The 19763-nt window shown below is 32.0% G+C and overlaps 1 protein-coding gene across 1 annotated transcript; it reads right to left on the bottom strand.

The window, feature by feature from the left end:
• Window positions 1-1986: 1986 nt before the first annotated feature.
• On the bottom strand, window positions 1987-12999 carry MGAT4C (MGAT4 family member C; the record flags this gene model as incomplete). Its single annotated transcript, XM_081310897.1, has 3 exons — window positions 1987-3128; window positions 7538-7685; window positions 12853-12999. 3 exons carry the CDS (start codon window positions 12997-12999, stop codon window positions 1987-1989), a joined length of 1437 nt encoding a protein of 478 aa, XP_081167023.1.
• Window positions 13000-19763: the final 6764 nt, after the last annotated feature.

The following is a 19763-nucleotide window of genomic DNA, read 5'->3' on the forward strand; positions in this document are numbered from 1 at the left end:
TAAATTTATCACTGAAGTTCAGGAAAAAGTGTTATTTGAAAATTCTGAGAAACATGTACAATAGTATACAGTTAGTGAGTCAACAAAAGAAAATGAAAAAAACAGGAAACAGAATCTTAAGTGTCTGGCAAGTAATCTCCAAATCAAGGTAAAGATAAGTTAAATAGTTGTGCTAGTATTTTCCTATGAGTTTCAGATTCAGATGTGCCATAAAATATTAATATTTACTGTCTTCTTAAAGGATAATGATTTCTCTACCTAACATTACAGTAACTTGGTACAAAGAAATACATACAGCTAAGATGTGAAGAAAGGAAACAAAATTTCTTAATTTTTCAAATGAGTTTCTAATTTAATTGATTTGGATAGAATGAAAAAAAAATTTAAAAATTCTAATCTTTTTTGAATTATATCATATCATTAAATCCAAGGACTGTATTTCAGGATAGATGGAAGAACAGAAAGATTTCCCCATTTCTTCTTACTATCCCAAGTCTATTTTTCATATGTACACATGTGTATACATACATATATAGGCTATACAAACTGGATTTGAATTTTCCACAAAACACATGTGAAGTACCCTGTATTTCTCTTCATAATGAATCTTTTCATTCTTTACTGTTCATCAAGAAAATAAGAAGGATGAGACAAGCTCAGGATATTCTGAGAACATTAGGTTTTCAGGATATACTAGGGTTGTGCCTAAGTTGTTTGAAGGAAATGGCAGACACAACTGTCCAGTCCCTACTAGTAAAAATTGAGACATTTGTTTACTATTTGAGTGCAAATACCACAAAATCATCCATTAGGACCCTTCAGGATTATTCCACAGCATAATAGTATGCTTTATGGAAAAATTAAACCAGCTGTTTCCAGAAGGCATAGCTTATTATCTGAGAACTACATAGCAGAGAAAAGAAAGCATAACTTGTGAGAAGCAATTTCCATACAAGAGACAGAGCCATTGTCTGATTATCAGAAGAGCAGATCTCTCATTCTGGCTTGTTAAGAAATAGCTCACTGAGTATAGAAATATCAGCTAATTTCTGTGGTTCTCACTTTTATCCTTTATAAGATAACCATTTAAACTCCCAAAAAAATTATATGATAAATTACAATAATTTCAGTCACACAAATTTTAATATAAAACGTATAAAATCAATTTCAAATATTTTCTGTATATACTGAAAATATCTTTATGAATGAACTATTGGTCTTCTCTCTTTTTTTTTTCTATTAAATGCAGGGGCCCAATGTTATCCGAAAATATTGGGTTAACTGTTCTTTTTAAAAATTTTTTGTAAAAGGGAAACTAGAAAAAGACTTTATCCCACAGAAAATTTATTAATAATAAATGTTCAATTAAAATGTTTTAAACAATGATCAAGGTTCCCTTTCATATAAATAATTAGGGGAAAGATATTTTAAATTTTTTTCCCATAGCCCTACTTACAAATAAAAAAATATGTTGTAAAGACACCACTTCTATGTGAAGGTATTCACTGCAGATGCACAGAAGTGAAAACCTAAATTCATAAGAAAAATAAAACTGCATAGCCAACTGCATGTTCATAGAGATACTTAATAAAAGTCTATCTGATACAAGAAATTATCACTTCTTGAATAAGTACATATAGTTGGCAACTATTTTTCAAGAATTATCATCCAACCAACAAAAGTTCTTATTTTATATCTTTCATATGACTCGTTAGACAATTGCAATTGTGAAACCTAAGAACATCTAAAAGTATAAATGAAAGTAGAGTCTACCATGGGATGATATTTAACTTCAAAAGTAAAAATAAACACAAATGTGTAGAGTAAAATTGTATTGACAACGTGTAAATCAAAACTAATGGACTTTTCTTTTAACATACACATCCATTGCTTTCCTCCCAACAGATAAAAGTAGCAAAACAGGAAGTTAGCAAAAAAGGAAACAGAAAGATCTGTTTCAGCAAATGAACATACTGATTTAATTGGCTAAGAAGTCCAAATGCTAATGCTTCTAATAATCAGCCACTCCTTTTGTGTTTTGGTAACACATATCCTCATACAGTGTATATCAAATGGAATTTTTTGATTCACATCTGACATCTCAAAGTTTCCATTTTTGAATTCCCCTAGTCTTAAGTATGAATCACAACGTTTTATTTGTTTGGTGAGTATAACTTTTTCCCCAACATCAAGGACTCCATGATGCAAAATGTCATTTTGCCGATCTTCTGTCCCAGTATTCACTTTAATTTTTTTGATTATAGTTGGATTTTCAAAAACAATAAGAAAGATATCTCCTGTTGAAGGTGGTTTTCCCCAAAAGTACTCATCAACAATACTGTAAGCTTTGCTTGCTTCATAATTTTCAAACACATTCATGTTGGTGTACAGACTTGCAGGGGGGTTATCAGGAATGTCAAATGAGTCCTCTTCAAAATCATCATCCTTCAGCTTATTCTCAGTTCCTTTATATGAGGAATAATAACCCATGTGCTGAAAGAGAGATGGTTTAAACCGGATCACATTTTTCTGAGCCAACAGACCTCTAAAATGAGTCAACAGCCAATCACAAGGCATTTCTTGATAAAACATTAATAAAAAATGTGCCAAACGAGGGAGATCATGAGAATGATAAAGTTTACCAATGTAGCCAAGCTTAGAGAACTCAAGAGTTACCCAGTAAGTTCCTTCTAAGGATGCAATGACTTTCTTGATGGCAGTTAAGAAATTTTTGGAACATCGGACATCATCTTCAAGCATTACATAATAATATGAAGTATTGGCACAAAAATTAAGCAGAAAAGCATAATCTACATTTTGCTTGGAACGAAATTTGACTCTATCTTCTGGATCATTGTAATTTCTTTTAAGACCATCCAAGATTGGGTAATATTCTTCAGGAGCATGTATAACCATTAATCTTCCTGCAATGATATGATGGGCAAACTTTTGTGTAATATCCTGGACCATGACATCACGCCAGGATGAATTAAAGTCCGCCAGATGAACTACTACTGAAATTTCCTTCAGCTCTTCATAGCTGGATTGCTCAAAAATTGACTTGATTGTCTCAAGTAAATAGTTGCCTTTTTTTCGTTTCACTGATGAAAGTCCAATGGTAAGATACCCTAAACAAAAGAATTCAGAAGGAAGACAAATGTGAAAAGGGTTCTGAATAACAGAAAAGAAAGGAGAAAATATTTGCCTATAGTATTTCTTTGATATTTTCCACTGAAAATAAATGCATCTTAAGAATAATGATATATGGGCCCTACAGTTTTGATCACTTGTTTATGAAATTCAAAAGAAAGGTTTAAAGTGTTCTAAAGCTTAGTGTTCTCACATGTGCCCATTAGAGAAGAGAGAGAAATGTTTACCTAATATACAAATTATATTTTCAAAAATCTACAAAAAGGATTATTTGTTATCTTATTATCTAATTTTTTTGGGCCAAGGACCTGAACAGACACTTCTCAGAGGAGGACATACAATCAATCAATAAGTACATGAAAAAATGCTCAACATCGATAGCAGTCAGAGAAATGCAAATCAAAACCACCCTAAGATACCATCTCACTCCAGTAAGATTGGCAGCCATTAAGAAGTCCAACAACAACAAGTGCTGGCGAGGATGCGGGGAAATGGGTACACTTGTTCATTGTTGGTGGGACTGCAAAATGGTGCAGCCAATTTGGAAAGCAGTATGGAGATTTCTTGGAAAGCTGGGAATGGAACCACCATTTGACCCAGCTATTCCCCTTCTCGGTCTATTCCCTAAAGACCTAACAAGAGCATGCTACAGGGACACTGCTATATCGATGTTCATAGCAGCACAATTCACGATAGCAAGATTGTGGAACCCACCTAGATGCCCTTCAATAGATGAATGGATTAAAAAAATGTGGCATTTATACACAATGGAGTATTACTCTGCAATAAGAAATGACAAAATCATAGAATTTGGAGGGAAATGGATGGCATTAGAGCAGATTATGCTAAGTGAAGCTAGCCAATCCTTAAAAAACAAATGTCAAATATCTTCTTTGATATAAGGGGAGTAACCAAGGACAGGGTAGAGACGAAGAGCTGGAGAAGAAGAATAACATTAAACAGGGATGATAGGCGGGAGGGAAAGTGAGAGTTAAGGGAAATTGCATGGAATTGGAAGGTGAGCCTCAGGGTTATACACAATTACATATAAGAGGAAAGGAGGAGTAGGAGAAAAATTTTATAAGTGGAAGAAACGATTTATAGTAGAGGGGATGGAGAGAGAGAAGGGGAGGGGAGGGGAGGGGAGGGGTGAGGGGACAGTGGAGAATGGGATAGACAGCAGAATACATCAGTCACTAGAAAGGCAATTTGTAAATCAATGGAAATGTAACTGATGTGACACAGCAATCTGTATACGGGGTAAAAATGGGAGTTCATAACCCACTTGAATCAATCTGTGAAATATGGTATATTAAGAACTATGTAATGTTTTGAACAACCAACAATAAAATAATAAAAAAAATCTACAAAAAGGAAAGAGAATTCACAATTGAGACACATAAAGTAGTCTCAAGTAGAAAAGAAAAATAAGAGCAGCACATTATTTTAATTGAATTTAAATTTTTCACAGGGCCTGTCACATATTTTCACTTTGATCATTTTCTTACACTAGAAGAATTCATAAGTAAACTTCACATTGTTATTTTGAAATTTACATAGAAGGTTAATTAGAAAATAAGCAATATCATATGATATATTTGAAAAACTTATCAACGTTCAACTGTATGGCACATTGTTCCAAGATGTGAACATTATTGTTTTCTTAATTTTGAGACACAAATTATAGAAATTTTGATTAAATAAAGTCATTCAGACATTTAAAATCTAGAAGTAGAGACAGGATATTTTTAGGGATTAAAAAAAAAAAACTCTGAGAAAAGCAGGTCACCTCTAAGAAGTGTTACATGTCTTTCTATTGAAATATTTTCACTTTTTAAAGAACTCATTCTCACATAACTGAGTGAATAAAATTTTTGAACTACCATTTGGAAAATGAGGAAATGTTAATATGCACCAAAATCATTGATTTTCTACAATACTAAAAACAAACAAGCAAACAAACGAAAAAAAAAAAAAAAACCTCTTCCAGGTTAGACCTTTCTTATTAGTCTATTTTAGAAGTTGAATTCAGACTTACACATTTTGTGTAAATACATGGGCTTAAAACTCTGACTTCTACTGAAACACATATATGTCACACGATATCATTATTAAACTTTAAGTCACCACATTTGATTAAGATCCAATACTAGCCAACACTTATGAAAGATTTTGTACATCAGAGGCAGGAGTCTATGCACTTTTAACTTACTTATGCATCTGCAGTGTTCACAGCAGTCTTTTGGGACAGGGTAGTTATTGCCATCATTCTGCTTTACATAAAGGAAAGCAGGACCTGTGTGATGAGGCAGCTCATTCAAACTGTAGTTACACTTAGTAAGTGGCGTGATGTCAGGAATCAACTGCCCCTCTCTTATGCTCTGTTATATTGCCTCTTTAGTACAAAGCAGGTGGTATTTGTGCAAATAGTCATTAGTAAATTAAACACGGAAAAGGGGAGTTGGTAAAGCTTAGACAGAGGTGGTGTGATACATGGGGATAAAAGAATCATGGCAGTCTTGGGCAGTTAAATGAAAGCCGAAGAAGACTAGACATTTGAACTGGAGAATTGAAAAGAAAAGAACTCTAAATTAAACCTAAATTAACTTACCAATTTCCTCAAGTTGATTATCACAAACTCCCTTGCATAAAAAAGTTCTTAAAGCGGGAACAAAATTTTTTGTGGTGTCCATATAATCTATTAAAATGTCATGATGTCACTGTGTTTCATTGATTTTAAATTTCTATTTTTTCACACCAAAACATTTAAATAGTAAGTTGCAAATTACAATTGATGGTGTCTCATTGTTAAAATTGCTAATGCTGGGGCTGGGGTTGTGGCTCAGCAGTAGAGTGCTTGCCGAAGAATGTGCAAAGTGCTGGGTTTGATCTTCAACACCACATAAAAGTAAATAAATAAAATAAAGGTATTGCGTCTGACCTCAACTAATAGTATGTATATATATATATATATACACACATATATATATATACAATTTTATATATACACATATATATAAAATTGATAATGCTTATGTTTACAGTGGTCTATTAATCAGATACATTAATGGTACACCATCGGATAAGGTACTTTGTATAAATGATGATGTCTTGGAATCTATGAAATATAGTATATAATTACTTAATTTCAAATATTTTTTCTCATACTACAGAGGGATGAAAAGTTTACTCTAAGAATTCATGTCTACATAAAACCTGAGAATGTGACCTTATTGGGAAAAAGGATATGTACAGATATTATTAATTGTAAATCTTGAGATGAACTAATCTCACATGTAGGGTTATGCCCTGAATTCAGTAACTGGTATCATTATAAGAAGAGGAGAGGATACAGAGAGAATAAAGGAAGGAGGCCAATGATAATGGAGGCAGGAATTATCATTGCCACAAGAAATATAATGCCAGGGGCCAAAGAAGAACCAAAGAAGGATTTGAGAAATAATTCAAAATGTCACACACAGAATTCTTTAGCACAGGGAAACATGATGCAAGAGATGATAGTCAGGTCATTCAGACCCAGAGAGGCAAACTTCTGCAAACTCTCTGACTCCATAAAAACAATAAATAACCACAATGAAAACCTTTTATTTCTTATTATAGTTCTTATATGGAATGTATAATATCAGTGACTAATTAACAATCAAATGTTGTGTTGTTATTGTCAACCAATGTAACAATAACCATCAATGGGGGCTATAACCTCCTCCTTTGTTCTTTTTCATCATTAAAATCCCACACCCTTCTCATGCCACTTTTAGTGAACAATTATTTTAGATGGCTATAATTTGTCCCCCCCTTCCAGGTGATCATCCTCATATTGATAATCCTCAAAAATTTCTTTGTTTTTATACACATGAACCTCAGCTTGCCATGTAGTTGATAGATTTTTCCTTAGAGTGGGCAGAGGGACTGTGGGTCTTCCAGTAAACTGATTTCAACTTCTAGCCTCCAGAACCATGAAATAATAATTTGTTGTTTTTTAAGCCACTCAGTTTGTAGTTTAAAAGGTAATTCAAACTGGTGGCAAGTGATAAAACTAAACTATGACAATCTGAAAATAGAACAACACAGAAATAGTTAATTTTTAAAGTTAACTTTAAAAATTTGAAGTAAGTCATCTTTTCCTTGTGTCATATACCATCCTGTATCAGACTGCCAAAAAATTCATATTAAAATTAGACACAACTTTTTCATTATTAGTGGAATTTGGTCAGAGACAAAATTACAAGTTGTGATACACTGAAGTTCTTATCAAAGTATATATTAAATCAATAAATCTCAAAAATCTATTGCTATACAAATGAAACATTATTTTTCACAAAGTATTTTATGTATTCTTTAATTTAAAAGTTTTAAGGATACTTACGTTTTCTTTGTAAAGGTGTGGCAGCTAGGTAGCGATAGGTGACATTTATGGCCCCTGAGAAATTAGATAAATCCTTGAAAGTATGAACATAGCGCTCTGAATTTAGTTGATGTGTGGATGTTTCCCTTATGAGCTGTTTGTCACCCTCCTAAATGTCAAGGAAGAGACAAGGAAAATAAATAATATAGAGGGTCATGTATTAAATTTTCTCCTTACACCATGAAGATATGGGTACTATCAACAACATTGAACATTAGATAAATCTCAATCACTGGACTCAGAGGCTGAAGACCACCATCACTCTCCTGATTTCCTACCTACAGCCTTTGTTTCACTTTCTCTCTCCTCTATTCCATTCTTTATATTACAGTTCATTTGCTTCTCTACAGTGTACACAAAAATGATGGTATTCTCTTGATAAGCAAGTATCTACATGAAAATTCCCAGTGCCAGGTTGGGGTTGTAGCTCAGCGGTAGAGCACTTGCTTTGCATGTGTGAGGCCCTGGGTTCAGTCCCCAGCACCACATAAAAATAAAAAATAAAAATAAAAATAAAGATATTGTGTCCATCTACAACTAAAAAATATTTTTAAAAAAGGAAAGAAAATTCCAAGTACCTTCATGTTAGAATTCAAAATTTTTATAATAATCACCAATCTAAAAATTAAATGGTAATCTATTTTAGTTTCATCTGAGGCCAGTTACCACAGAATTTCCCATATTTGAGTCATAATAAATTGATTTTTTTCTTGTCTCCTATACCATCCTGTAAAATATTCTTTCTTAAACAATCTCAAATTAAAAACCACATATAATGTCTATGATTGTAAAACCTTAGGAATAATTAGGAAGATGCAAATGTAGACACAACCATTGGATTTTGCATAATTCATTAAGTAAGGAGTTTTAATAAGTTGCTTATATGCAATTAATTAAAGGATGTTGAGAACAGCCCACTGAAGTCCTCATGATATAGTAGTGTTTTTTTAAATTTTTTCAATTGTCTTTAATTAACCTCAATGAGAACACATTTTTACCAAGTCAAGAATTTGTGTTCAAATCTTATACTGGTCTTATGATAGTTTTGCTTGCGTGGGGGGGAGGGCACATGTGTTTTTGTGTGGTATTCTGTTAGAGTGCTTTTTCAATATTTAAGATCATTTTTACACATGGTAGTGGACTACATTTTATTAAATCTTCAGAAAGGCTTAAGTGTATGAAAATATTGACTTTCAGTTTAAAAGATGTCTTGTTATCCATTAATTGCCTCCATTTCTTTGGTAAAAGTTCAATGGCAAATATTGATTACTTAACTCATAGTTGATCAGTCTTTATTGATTATACATTATTAGCAAAACAATGACTTGTTTGGCTTGGGTATATGATTTATTAATATATGTTTTGGGGCAACCTAATTAAGGAGAATTTTTTCTGGTAAGGTGTGTCATTTTATGGATCTATTTCTAATACTCAGTACAGGATGTAAGGCCAATCATGTGTAAGTCATCAAGCAGAGAAAGTCGATGCATTAAATAACTTCAGTCTTGATATTACCTGTCTGTGGTCAATAAAACTTTAATTAAACCTCTGTTCTAAAAGATTGGACAAGATTCAAATACAAGTTTTACCTTGATGAGAACATTCAATACTTTGTCTCAAACTGAAATGTGAAAAAGATGATTAGCTCACATTTTAAGTCTGGCCAGACTGGACTTTCCTTGGAATAAAAATTAAAGATAATAAAGTGTGACTAGAGAGTTAAAAGGTCTTTTTATATGGACCTTATTAAATCAATATTCATTCTAAATATATTCTCTGTATATCCAATTATGTTGAGAAACTACATTTGGTCTTTAATACTGCATTTTTATATCTTATATTGCCTTGATAATTTGGATAAAGAAAACACTTAATCTTTAAAAGATTTATAATGTATTTGCCATCTACAAAAGCTATAGACTTTCAAAATACCTGAAATTAAACCTTAGGTGCTAAATATATCAATTTAACATCCATTGATCTATGATCATTTTAAGTTATTTACACATAAATATTTTCACATATCCATAAGCAAACCTATGAAAATCCTTAGACTAAAATAAACAAAATTAAAAGTGGCCAAGAAGTATCTATGGACTCAGTTTAGTATAAACTGCTTTAATAGCAATGTAACAGTGTATATAATCAATAGGGTGTAGAAGAAATTTCTATAAAAATCACAGTAGTCACGTAGTCACAGTACTGAATTCACATCATCATTTTGTTCTTATGAGATGTTACATTCTAAAGAAACTGCAGGATTTAATATCTCTTTAAGAATTCTGTCCTGAAAGTGTAAAAATCTCAGCCTTTTCTGTGATAAGATGGAATACATTCATTTTGATTGAAGGACATAACAGAATATAAAATGCAATAGAACTGATATGAAAGTACTTAATTAAATTCTCAAGTACAACCTTCTTTACACTTTTCAGCATAAATAAATAATGCACCTTTCACCTGAGTCAGCCTTGTTGGTTGCTTCCAGAGGCATCTAACTGAACAGCCAGGCTGTCCCTGGATACCTTCTTTCTGTAGTTACTATGCTATAGTGTGTTTCTCAGTAATAAGACAAAGTTTTATGACAATCATTTTCTGGATGGGAATGAAATTCAATGGACTAGCTACAGACTAAATATATACCCTAGTGGCTACTTTGAAGATGCTCATAGCCAAGAGGCTAAGTTGATTGGGCATGCAGCTTCTCTTCTACTTAGCTTGACTTGTAATAGTATTTGTCTCTTCCACTGAGCTCAGCTTCCTTTCCCACTGAAAGTCATATGTCTCCAATACATAAGCTAATATACTAAACTGTTAATATTCCTAGGATTTCAGTCCACAGCTGGATTTTCTAGCAAAAAGAGCAGAGTGGAATGCGCTGAGTAACTCCAGCGACCTTACTACTTCTAACTCTTCATTTGATTCCTCTGAATTGTAAGAATTATTTTCCAGCAATAAAAAGGAGATGATAATAATAATAATAATAATAATAATAATAATAATAATAATAAAAGACCTCCTAAAATCTATGCTTAGGAAATGGTATCATTATAGAATCATGAGGTCAAGGCTAGCATATTAAAAATGAAACAGATGAAAAAGTCAAAATAAAGAAGTATTAAAAAAGAACCATAGTATATTTTTGAAAGTAGTCAGATTTCCATAGATATTATACATTTTCAGAAGACTATCTTTAATGAAATTTAATATTAGTGATTGGATGTTTCAAATATTTATTAAGCCAGCTCAAAATGAAATTTACTTAGAAATCATATGATAAACTAAAAAAATTAAATAACAAAAATGTTATCATTGAATTTATAATAAGGAGAGGTGCTGATATTTAAAGATCACAATTAATTCATTGTTCACTGTTTCTGACTTAACATAAATATTTAAAAATTATCTTTCTGTTTTGATTTTGATAATCATTTTCAAATCTGAGAAATATATCTCTTCTTTGCACATGGATTAATTTGTAAATATAACTAAATACATGCTCAGTATAGTCAAAGAAATTTCACTGAAAAAGTACTCTAGTAGAAGAGTTATTTCCGTAAACGTTATTCTTTACATTGGCAGGCTAGAATCAATGTTTACGGTAGACTGTAAAAATTCACAAAACAGGGCAATAGCATTTGATTTTTATTATTGATAAATATTATATTATTTCTTACATGAAATTATGAGTTTATAGAGATTCTGTTACAAAAAGTGGTATATGTTCCATATTAGTGGTCTTATGGAGATGTCGAAATGAAAGATTAGAAATGCACTTGAAATTCTCTTATAAACATAAAAAGTCATTAAATATAGTAAACTCCAATCATTAGCATGTTCTTGATTTATAAAATTTGATATACTTTTACCAGTAGACAAAAATGCAATTAATTTTTCTTAAAAAACTAAATCATTATTAGGAGACTCTTTAGTTAATTTATCATCTTAAATTCTATCAAGAAAATATAGCTAGATCACATGAACCTTATTATATTCTCATAAACTTGATTCAGGTTAAAAAAATTCCCAAATTCACATAACTAGAAAGTTTATTCAATTTTCTATGCTTGTATAAATGATGTCTAGTCAAATTCTTTCAATCTCTGGTGATTTCTACTATATTGTCAATTGATCATGGATAGTAGAATGAAGAGTCTAAAAAATCAGGATCTTTGCTTGATGACAAAAAATCTGGCCAAATGTCAAGAGCTAGGATTCTGGCAGAATTTCATTATAAAAAATACAGAGTTAAAGGAAATGAGATGTTTTACAGAGAACCTACTAGAAGAATCTGTACTAAGATTTTATGGTGGATTCATAAGATATAGTATACTATCTGGCAAAGAGTACATAATTAATGCTCAAAGAGTACATAATCATGCTCAATACAATAAGACATTTTATTGGGAATGCTTTTTATCATTATTATTATAATCTTTCTTGCTACAATACTATTTAGTCCCTGTGAGTGCAAAGGACTTGATTTTCTGAAATATGCAAATAGTAATAACAAAATAAAAATTAGGGCAGATATCTTAGGCTTAGTTGAAAAAAATTGAATAAACAACAATGTTCATATTATTATCAAAAGATATGAAATTATGTGACATTTATAACCATAAGTAAAATAAGAAAAATACAAACTGATTTCTCACTATTAGCCAGAATAAACTTTTTATATATTTTGCATAAAGCAAATTGGTATATTCTTATATACTGACTTTTATTATATACTTTTAATCACTGAATAATTTCCACATAATACGTTCATCACTTGAGATCTTTATATATATAATGGTGGCCATTTAGAGCTATTCAAAATCCAAAAGTAACAAAAATATTATAATAAAATATTACACAAGCAAAATAGCACAATTAGATACTATTTTTATCTAGACAATAAAATTTCAATAAGAAAAGTAGAGAAAGTAAGGAATAATACTTGTGAAGCAAATTTTATTTTATATATTTCAAATTATAGTCCTTATTAACTCAGCATAATAATGATAAATAATTCCTTTGTAATTAGATAGGCATTTGAAACACAATATATACAGTATTAAATAGATTAATGCAACATAATTTAAAGCAAGTATAATATTGAAAAATTATGATTTATAGAAAAAAAGTCTCTAGGTAGGAAATATATATATTATAATTTTGCTTAAGCTAAGTCTACCTGCCCAGCAGAGGATTCAATTTAGCTTACAACTATGCCAATTTAGGTTGACATATGCTTTAATTTGAACAAAAAATAATCAACCTCTATAACTTACCAGAACATAGCTATCTTCAATGTACAAATTCATAAATAGGAGGAAAATGACAAGAACTCCCAAGAATGACACTGTAGAACGTTTTCGCAAGCATCTCATTTTATCCAGTATTTGAAAAGTCTGTTTCATCTGATAAAATTTAAACATTCTCTCCTATAGAAAAGAGGCATAGATTACTAACATTTACTTTTGGATATAAATATTTCATATATATAATATATATAAATACATACACATGTATATTTATTTATTTCATATCTGTATGAAATAAAGCCTTTACAGAGTCTCACTCTTCACATATTTGAACTAAAATTTCATTTAAAGTTTTATGCATAATGCTGACATATATCATTATATGGATTATATATTGTGACACAGATACCTTAAGGTCAGTGCAGTGATTTATATTTATGTAGAATAATTCAAAATGAAAAAAAAATCTTAAAATTATTGATTGAAAAATGAAATTTGGAAGTAATAATGTTAGATAAAACAGGCCCTTCAATGAAAAACAAAACAAAAAAATAAAAGAGAGAAAAACATGTCAATTATTATCAATGAGGTATAGAATTAAGGTAAAATCTAACTCCTAACTTACATTGTAATGAAAATGGAAGAAATCATAAATATGGGTCTCAGAATAAGAGGCACTAAAAATTCTCAGTGGGAATCTGAACAAAGAGAAGTCACAAGTTAGGGATAGGTCCATATACACATTGAGAACTTCTGAGTTAAAATTTTTGTGTTTTTCAAAAGTTTCTTCTTAAATAATTATAAATCCTGGAATAGGATATCTACATTGCTTTGTTTGATCTAACTGGCAGGTTGATTGTTTGGAATAATTCATGGACTTTACAAAAGCAAAATGAGATTACAAAATTATTGGAAAGCTAATTTTTTTTGTATTTCATTCCTAAATTTTGTGATAGACTACAAAAATGATTCATTAGATTATTGACTGTGGATTTTAAAAAAAAACAAACACATCTGGAAGGATCAACAGACTAGTGAAAGTATATTTAAGCAACATACAATATTTGTACTTTTGATGGTGTACAATATTATAATACAATGCATGTATACAATATGGAATGATCCTGTCATGTCAGCAGAATTGCATTTTGTCTAAAACCAACAGAAAGATAATCTGTAAATGGTGTTATGTGGCTATGTAGTCTATCTGGGTTCATTTTTAGGATGAAGTATTTATGTATAAGAAGGACTTCAGGAAGAAAAAGAGGCCAGATCCTAGATTCTTAGATCTAAACCTAGAAGACAACAGGCAAATAACATCTCTTTGATGAAATGATCAAGAAAGAATTTATGAATTTCTTATAAAGTAAAAAATATTAGGAATTGGAATAAAGGCTTAACGAACATGAAGAATGGAATTCTGAAAAGGAAATGTTATATGTATTAACCATTCCTTTTCTTCATTTGTATTTTTCTCAAGGGTTACTTCTTTTACATTATGTGTGTGTGTGTGTGTGTGTGTGTGTGTGTGTGGAGAGAGAGAGAGAGAGAGAGAGAGAGAGAGAGAGAGAGAGAGAAAGTGAGAGGAAAAGTGAGAGAGAAAGACAAGGGGAGAGAGAGATGTGTACAGATATATACACAAGCACACAAAAAAATATGAGTAATTGAGTGATATATGATATTCCAAACAGTCTCAGAAGTATTAAAAATGATGCTTTGTGGGGAGAGTCTTCATTTTTGTCCCCCAGAATGCAAAATACAACAAAACAACAACAAATCTCAAAGATGTAATTCTAGATTACAAAGAAAAATTGCTAAAGTGCTTAGAGAATCATGGCAGCCACCTGATAGCCATATCCTCCAAAATCAGCTTACAGCAACATAAAGCACATCTAAACCTTCCACAGTCACACTCTCAGGATAACTAGAAGACAGTAGCATGAGCTTCGATTCATATAAAAGCAAAAATATTAACACCCAGGACGAGCAGAATGGGATTAGAAGCCCAAAAAGCAAGAAAAATATCAGAAGACAGACCAAAATATGTATCACACATTAAACAAATCACACTGGATTACATCATAGTAAAAAAAAATCAAGGAAGCTAATAAGGGTATCTAAACCCTTCCTTTATCTAAAACACAGAATTATCTCCTACACTACCTGTGTCCAGGAAAGTTAAAATGAAAAATACTGAAAAAATTAAAGAGCAAAACTCCAAGCAATACACCAACCAACCAAATAAACAACAACAAAAACCCCAGACAGAACATCAATTTACTATGAAAAGGAAAACAAATAGCTCATTTCAGGTTGGGGGAAAATTCTGAGATTAGGTCATCTTTTTGCTGTGCCACAAAGCAAGGATGCTCTTAGGGGAGGTGGAATGTATCTTGAGGACATAGAAAACAAATGTGAAGACACTTCCATTGAGAAAATTTGGGAACAATGATGATTAAAAATATGACTATGATTGATAGTAAAATACTGAATAAATATAAACTCATGATGAAATGGTGATAATGCTAAAAAGAGAAATGAAAAATAGGAAACTTCATTTGCCACAGTGAAGGTAATATCTGCCCGTCTTCTGACCTTCAAAATTGGAAATTAAAAATATTAATGTTCTACCCTGCATTTCTAAGAGAACAATGTTTATCCCTAATGATGATGGATATTTTCAAATATTGACCAATGGTCAACACAGGGCATTATACCTGAAAGAAAGGAAAGCAAACACATAAGCAAGCTGCTTGATTTCTCTAGTGTAGTGCAAGGAGGCAGTTTCCAAAAGGTAGGGCAGGGAGGGTAATCCAAACAGAAGCCAGAGATCCTGCTAACTTGAGACAGAGATGAGTTTAGGGAGAAAATGGTATTTAGAATGTGAAGGGCAGAGTATTTAGTGGGAGGAACTTAAATAAAAGAGGCAGAATTCTGCAGAAGGCCGCTTTATCCTCAACACTGTCATGTGTGTGGCAAAATTACATAAGGCTAGAGACAGACCCATGAAAAAGCAGCAGGCCTCAGAAGTTCTTGAAGCCTAAACAGGGTTGGCAATAATATGGTTACCTATTAGCCAAGTTCACTACCTGCACAGATCTGGGGAATAGTGGGACATTAAGAAGAGTCCAGATGCTTATCATTTTAATATTGGGGCTGAATTAGTTGTTTCAGGACTGTTCTAACATATGCTTAAAAGCTAACATCAGGGCTGGGGATGTAGCTCAGTTGGTAGAGTGCTTGCCTTGCATGCACAAGGCCTTGGGTTCAATCCCCAGCACCACAGGAAAAAAAAAAAAAAGCTAGCATCAGATGATCCCGTAAAACTCAGTCCATGTCACTAGAAAGTATAGTACTCTTGCCAGTCTCTTGGTGCACACCTGTAACTCCAGTAACTGGGAAGGCTGAAGTAGGAGGATCCTAAGTTTGAGGTCAGCAATTAAACAAGACCCTGTCTCAAAATTTTAAAAATGAAAAAATAAAAATGAACTGGGCATGTAGCTTAGTGGTAAAACTCCTCTGGGTTCAATCCTCAGTACAAAAACAAACAAACAAAAAATTACAGCACTCTTTACATTATATAAAATCATTGGAACTTAAGAATATAAATTCAAAATATTTAGAATTCACCCAGGGGATGTAAATTACCAGGTATGTAAAGGACAATATATATAATCCATAGCTACAATAAAACCATTTAAAAAAAATCAACAAATGACAGAATTAAAATGGTAAAATTAAAATTAAAAGAAGATAGTAAGATAGTATTAAAACTATTATCATTATCATGTCCTTAATCCCCTAGGATTAAGATGTAGTAAAACAAAAATTATAGTATCATGAGCCATCCAGGGGCTGTGTGTGTGAGCTATGCACATAGTAGCCATGTGAGGGGACAGGCCTGGCGATGGCTGGGCTGTATGATGCAAGTGTGCCTTCTCTTTAGCTCTGCCTGTGATCCCACACAGCACCTGAGATGGGTGTGACTTGCCAAGATGTTAATCAATCTGCTGACCACAAGACATTAGGAAGCAGGACTCCACCCTTGAAACCTTATCCTCTGCCTTATTTGGTGAAGAACATTCTATCTAAACTCCTTTGTGAGTCCCCATATAAAAATAAAGAGATTCTGGGTGCAGGCTCTCTTTTCCAGAGCTCTTTCCAATGTGAAATCTGACCCCTAAGGTCACTGAGCTATCCCTCCCTAGGTATAAAAATTACTTCTGTGCCCTGTGCTTTTTTGCTGCTTTCTTAGCTTAATGTCACAGCCAGCTCTTTTAGATCCAGTTTATCTCGTCAGTGCGGGTTGTTGGCAAGAATAGAGAAATGAAGGATATTAAAAACTTGAGCTTATAAAATGAAAAACACATAATATCTAAAAAGCCAATATACTTGCTAGTATTAAGTACAAATAAGGAAGAGCAGGTGTAAAGATGAACTATTGAAGATACAGCGGTGGAAATAATACAAAATTAAGCAAAGAGAGAGAGAGGAAAAAAATCCCATCAAAGAGCTCCAAAATTCCTGATCCACAAAACCAATGAGACAATAAATGTTTTCAACCACTCAAGTTTTAAAGTAGTTTCTTAGGCAACAATAGATAACTTTATATGGCTGTCTATGGCAAATTTGCTTTAAGTATAAAGATGCCAGGTAAGTTAATAATAGAGGAAAAGGAAAAGATAAAGTATGCAAGCATTAATCAAACAAAGCTGGAGTAATATATTAATAACATCAACAGTAAACATTTGATAATAGATGAAGGTACTAATTGTCAAAGGGAGCATAACTATCCTAAACGTGCAAGAACCAAACATGAGTTTCAAAATAAATGAAGGAAAAATTGATATGGGAAAGGAGAAATACATTCAAATTTGACTGAGAGATTTCAGTTTTTAACCCGCAGTAACTGACTGCTATCAGTAAATAGAATATCAGTAACTATAGATGATACCTACAACACTGTCAAATAAATTGATCAAATTGACCTTCATAGAACATTCTACCCAGCAAGAGCAGAATACAAATTCTTTTCAAATGCATGAAGAAAATTTGTCAAGAAAAAATAGTTTGGGCCATAAGACATGGCGTTGAAATTGTATACAAAATATGTTCACTGACAACCGAGAAGTTTATTAGAAAGATGTAGACAAATTCCACTTGAAAAGTAAACAACACACTATTGAACATCCCACATGTCCAAGATTATTTCAAAGAAGATATTAGAAAAATATATTGAACCAAATAAAATTGAAACACATAACATAAAATGTGTGTGAGGCAGGCAGCGAAAGGCTTGAAGAGAAATTTATAACATCAAATGCTTTCATAGAGAAGAAGAAATGTCTAAGATAACTTATCTGGCTTACCAGAATTTCTCATTTCTCAAGAAATGTGAAAAACAAGTGCAAACTAATCCCAATGTAAGCTTTCAAAAAAGGAAATTAGGCCAAAGGTAAGCAAAAATAAATAAATAAATAAATAAATAAATAAAGCTTAAAGTCAAAGACTAAGACAAGCAACAATAAAACTAGAGGAGTCAATTACTAATATCAGGAATAAAACAATTATCATCAAAAATTCTACAGATATTAAACAATACAGGAGTATTTTGAAAAATAAAAATGGTAACAAGGTAAATTCCTTGAAATACAGAAATCATCAGAGTCCATTGAGGAAATATAATAATCCTATATCTATTCAATAAATTGTAATTGTAGTAAAAAACATCTCCAAAACTCCATGTCCATATGGTTTCATGAATAAATTCCCCCAAATATTTTTAAGGAAAAACAATGATACAAATGTTACACAAAATCTTACAGATACTAGAAGAGGAATAAATAATTCCTTCTCTATGGATCTAGCAAAGCATTTTTATTTTATGATATTTTAGGTCATTTTATGAATAATTTATTCAAATAGAAAATGATAGTGAGAACTTTATTAGAAATATTAGTAAGAATTTAAAGACAGCTAACACAAACATTATTGAAATTTTCCAGTAGGTTCTTGTTTACCATTACCCTGGATTCTTCTTACACTTATTATACTCAACACAATAAGAATTTGATGGCCCTTAATTTTGTTGAAGAGAAGACAACCTTATCTGACTCATAATTGTTATACCTTTCATTATTAGGTTTGGATACAGTAAGTTCATTTTTATATCATCTGCTTCCCTCCAGTCCTTTTTGTTTACATACCTGCTGCAGGATTGTGTGCTAACAATCTTATCAAGCAAATTTTGGTGCATAAAAGATGAATGAATACTGTTCCATATCTTTTAGCAAAATAGGGCAGTTAGGTTCTTTTCACAGAACAGTGAGATGAGTTCTCCCTGCTAAATGATATTATAAATGAAAATATTTTATTTTTTTTCTTAAACATATATTGTTCACTCAGCTGTTAATCTAAGATATTGTTATACTGATGCATTTTCATTATTTTTTTTTAGAGTGCTGCTGTGTCTTTGTGTCAATTTTTTCTTTTTAGCCAACTTTAGTCAGATGTCTCTATCCCTACTAGCTCCCATACTTTGTCATGTCTGCAGGGGTAAGTTTAGCAAGAATCCTGTCTAGTCAGTTCATCCAAAATGCCCCCATCCCTGCCTCCATATCTGATGGTCCTCACTATTTAATTTAGTTCATCATCCACCATCAGCCTCCAGGCATTATATGATCATTCCAGCCTGTCTTCAGAATTTGTTAGGTTCCTTTATCAATTGCCTTGTTAGTCATCTTCCATCCATTGATTCACATCCTGATCCTTGGTAATAAATTCATACTTTCCCTTGTTATGTTCAGATTGTCTCAGAAGCCACAATGGGAGTTGAAATTCTAAAATCCAAGTGACAGAGGGGCTAGAGTAGAAAGGAAAAGGTTCTAGCAGAATAGAGGAATGGGGCAATGAGGGGCTTGAACAAATTAATATCAAAT

The sequence above is a fragment of the Spermophilus citellus genome, assembly GCF_964194105.1.
Source record: "Spermophilus citellus genome assembly, chromosome: 10".
Lineage (NCBI taxonomy): Eukaryota > Metazoa > Chordata > Mammalia > Rodentia > Sciuridae > Spermophilus > Spermophilus citellus.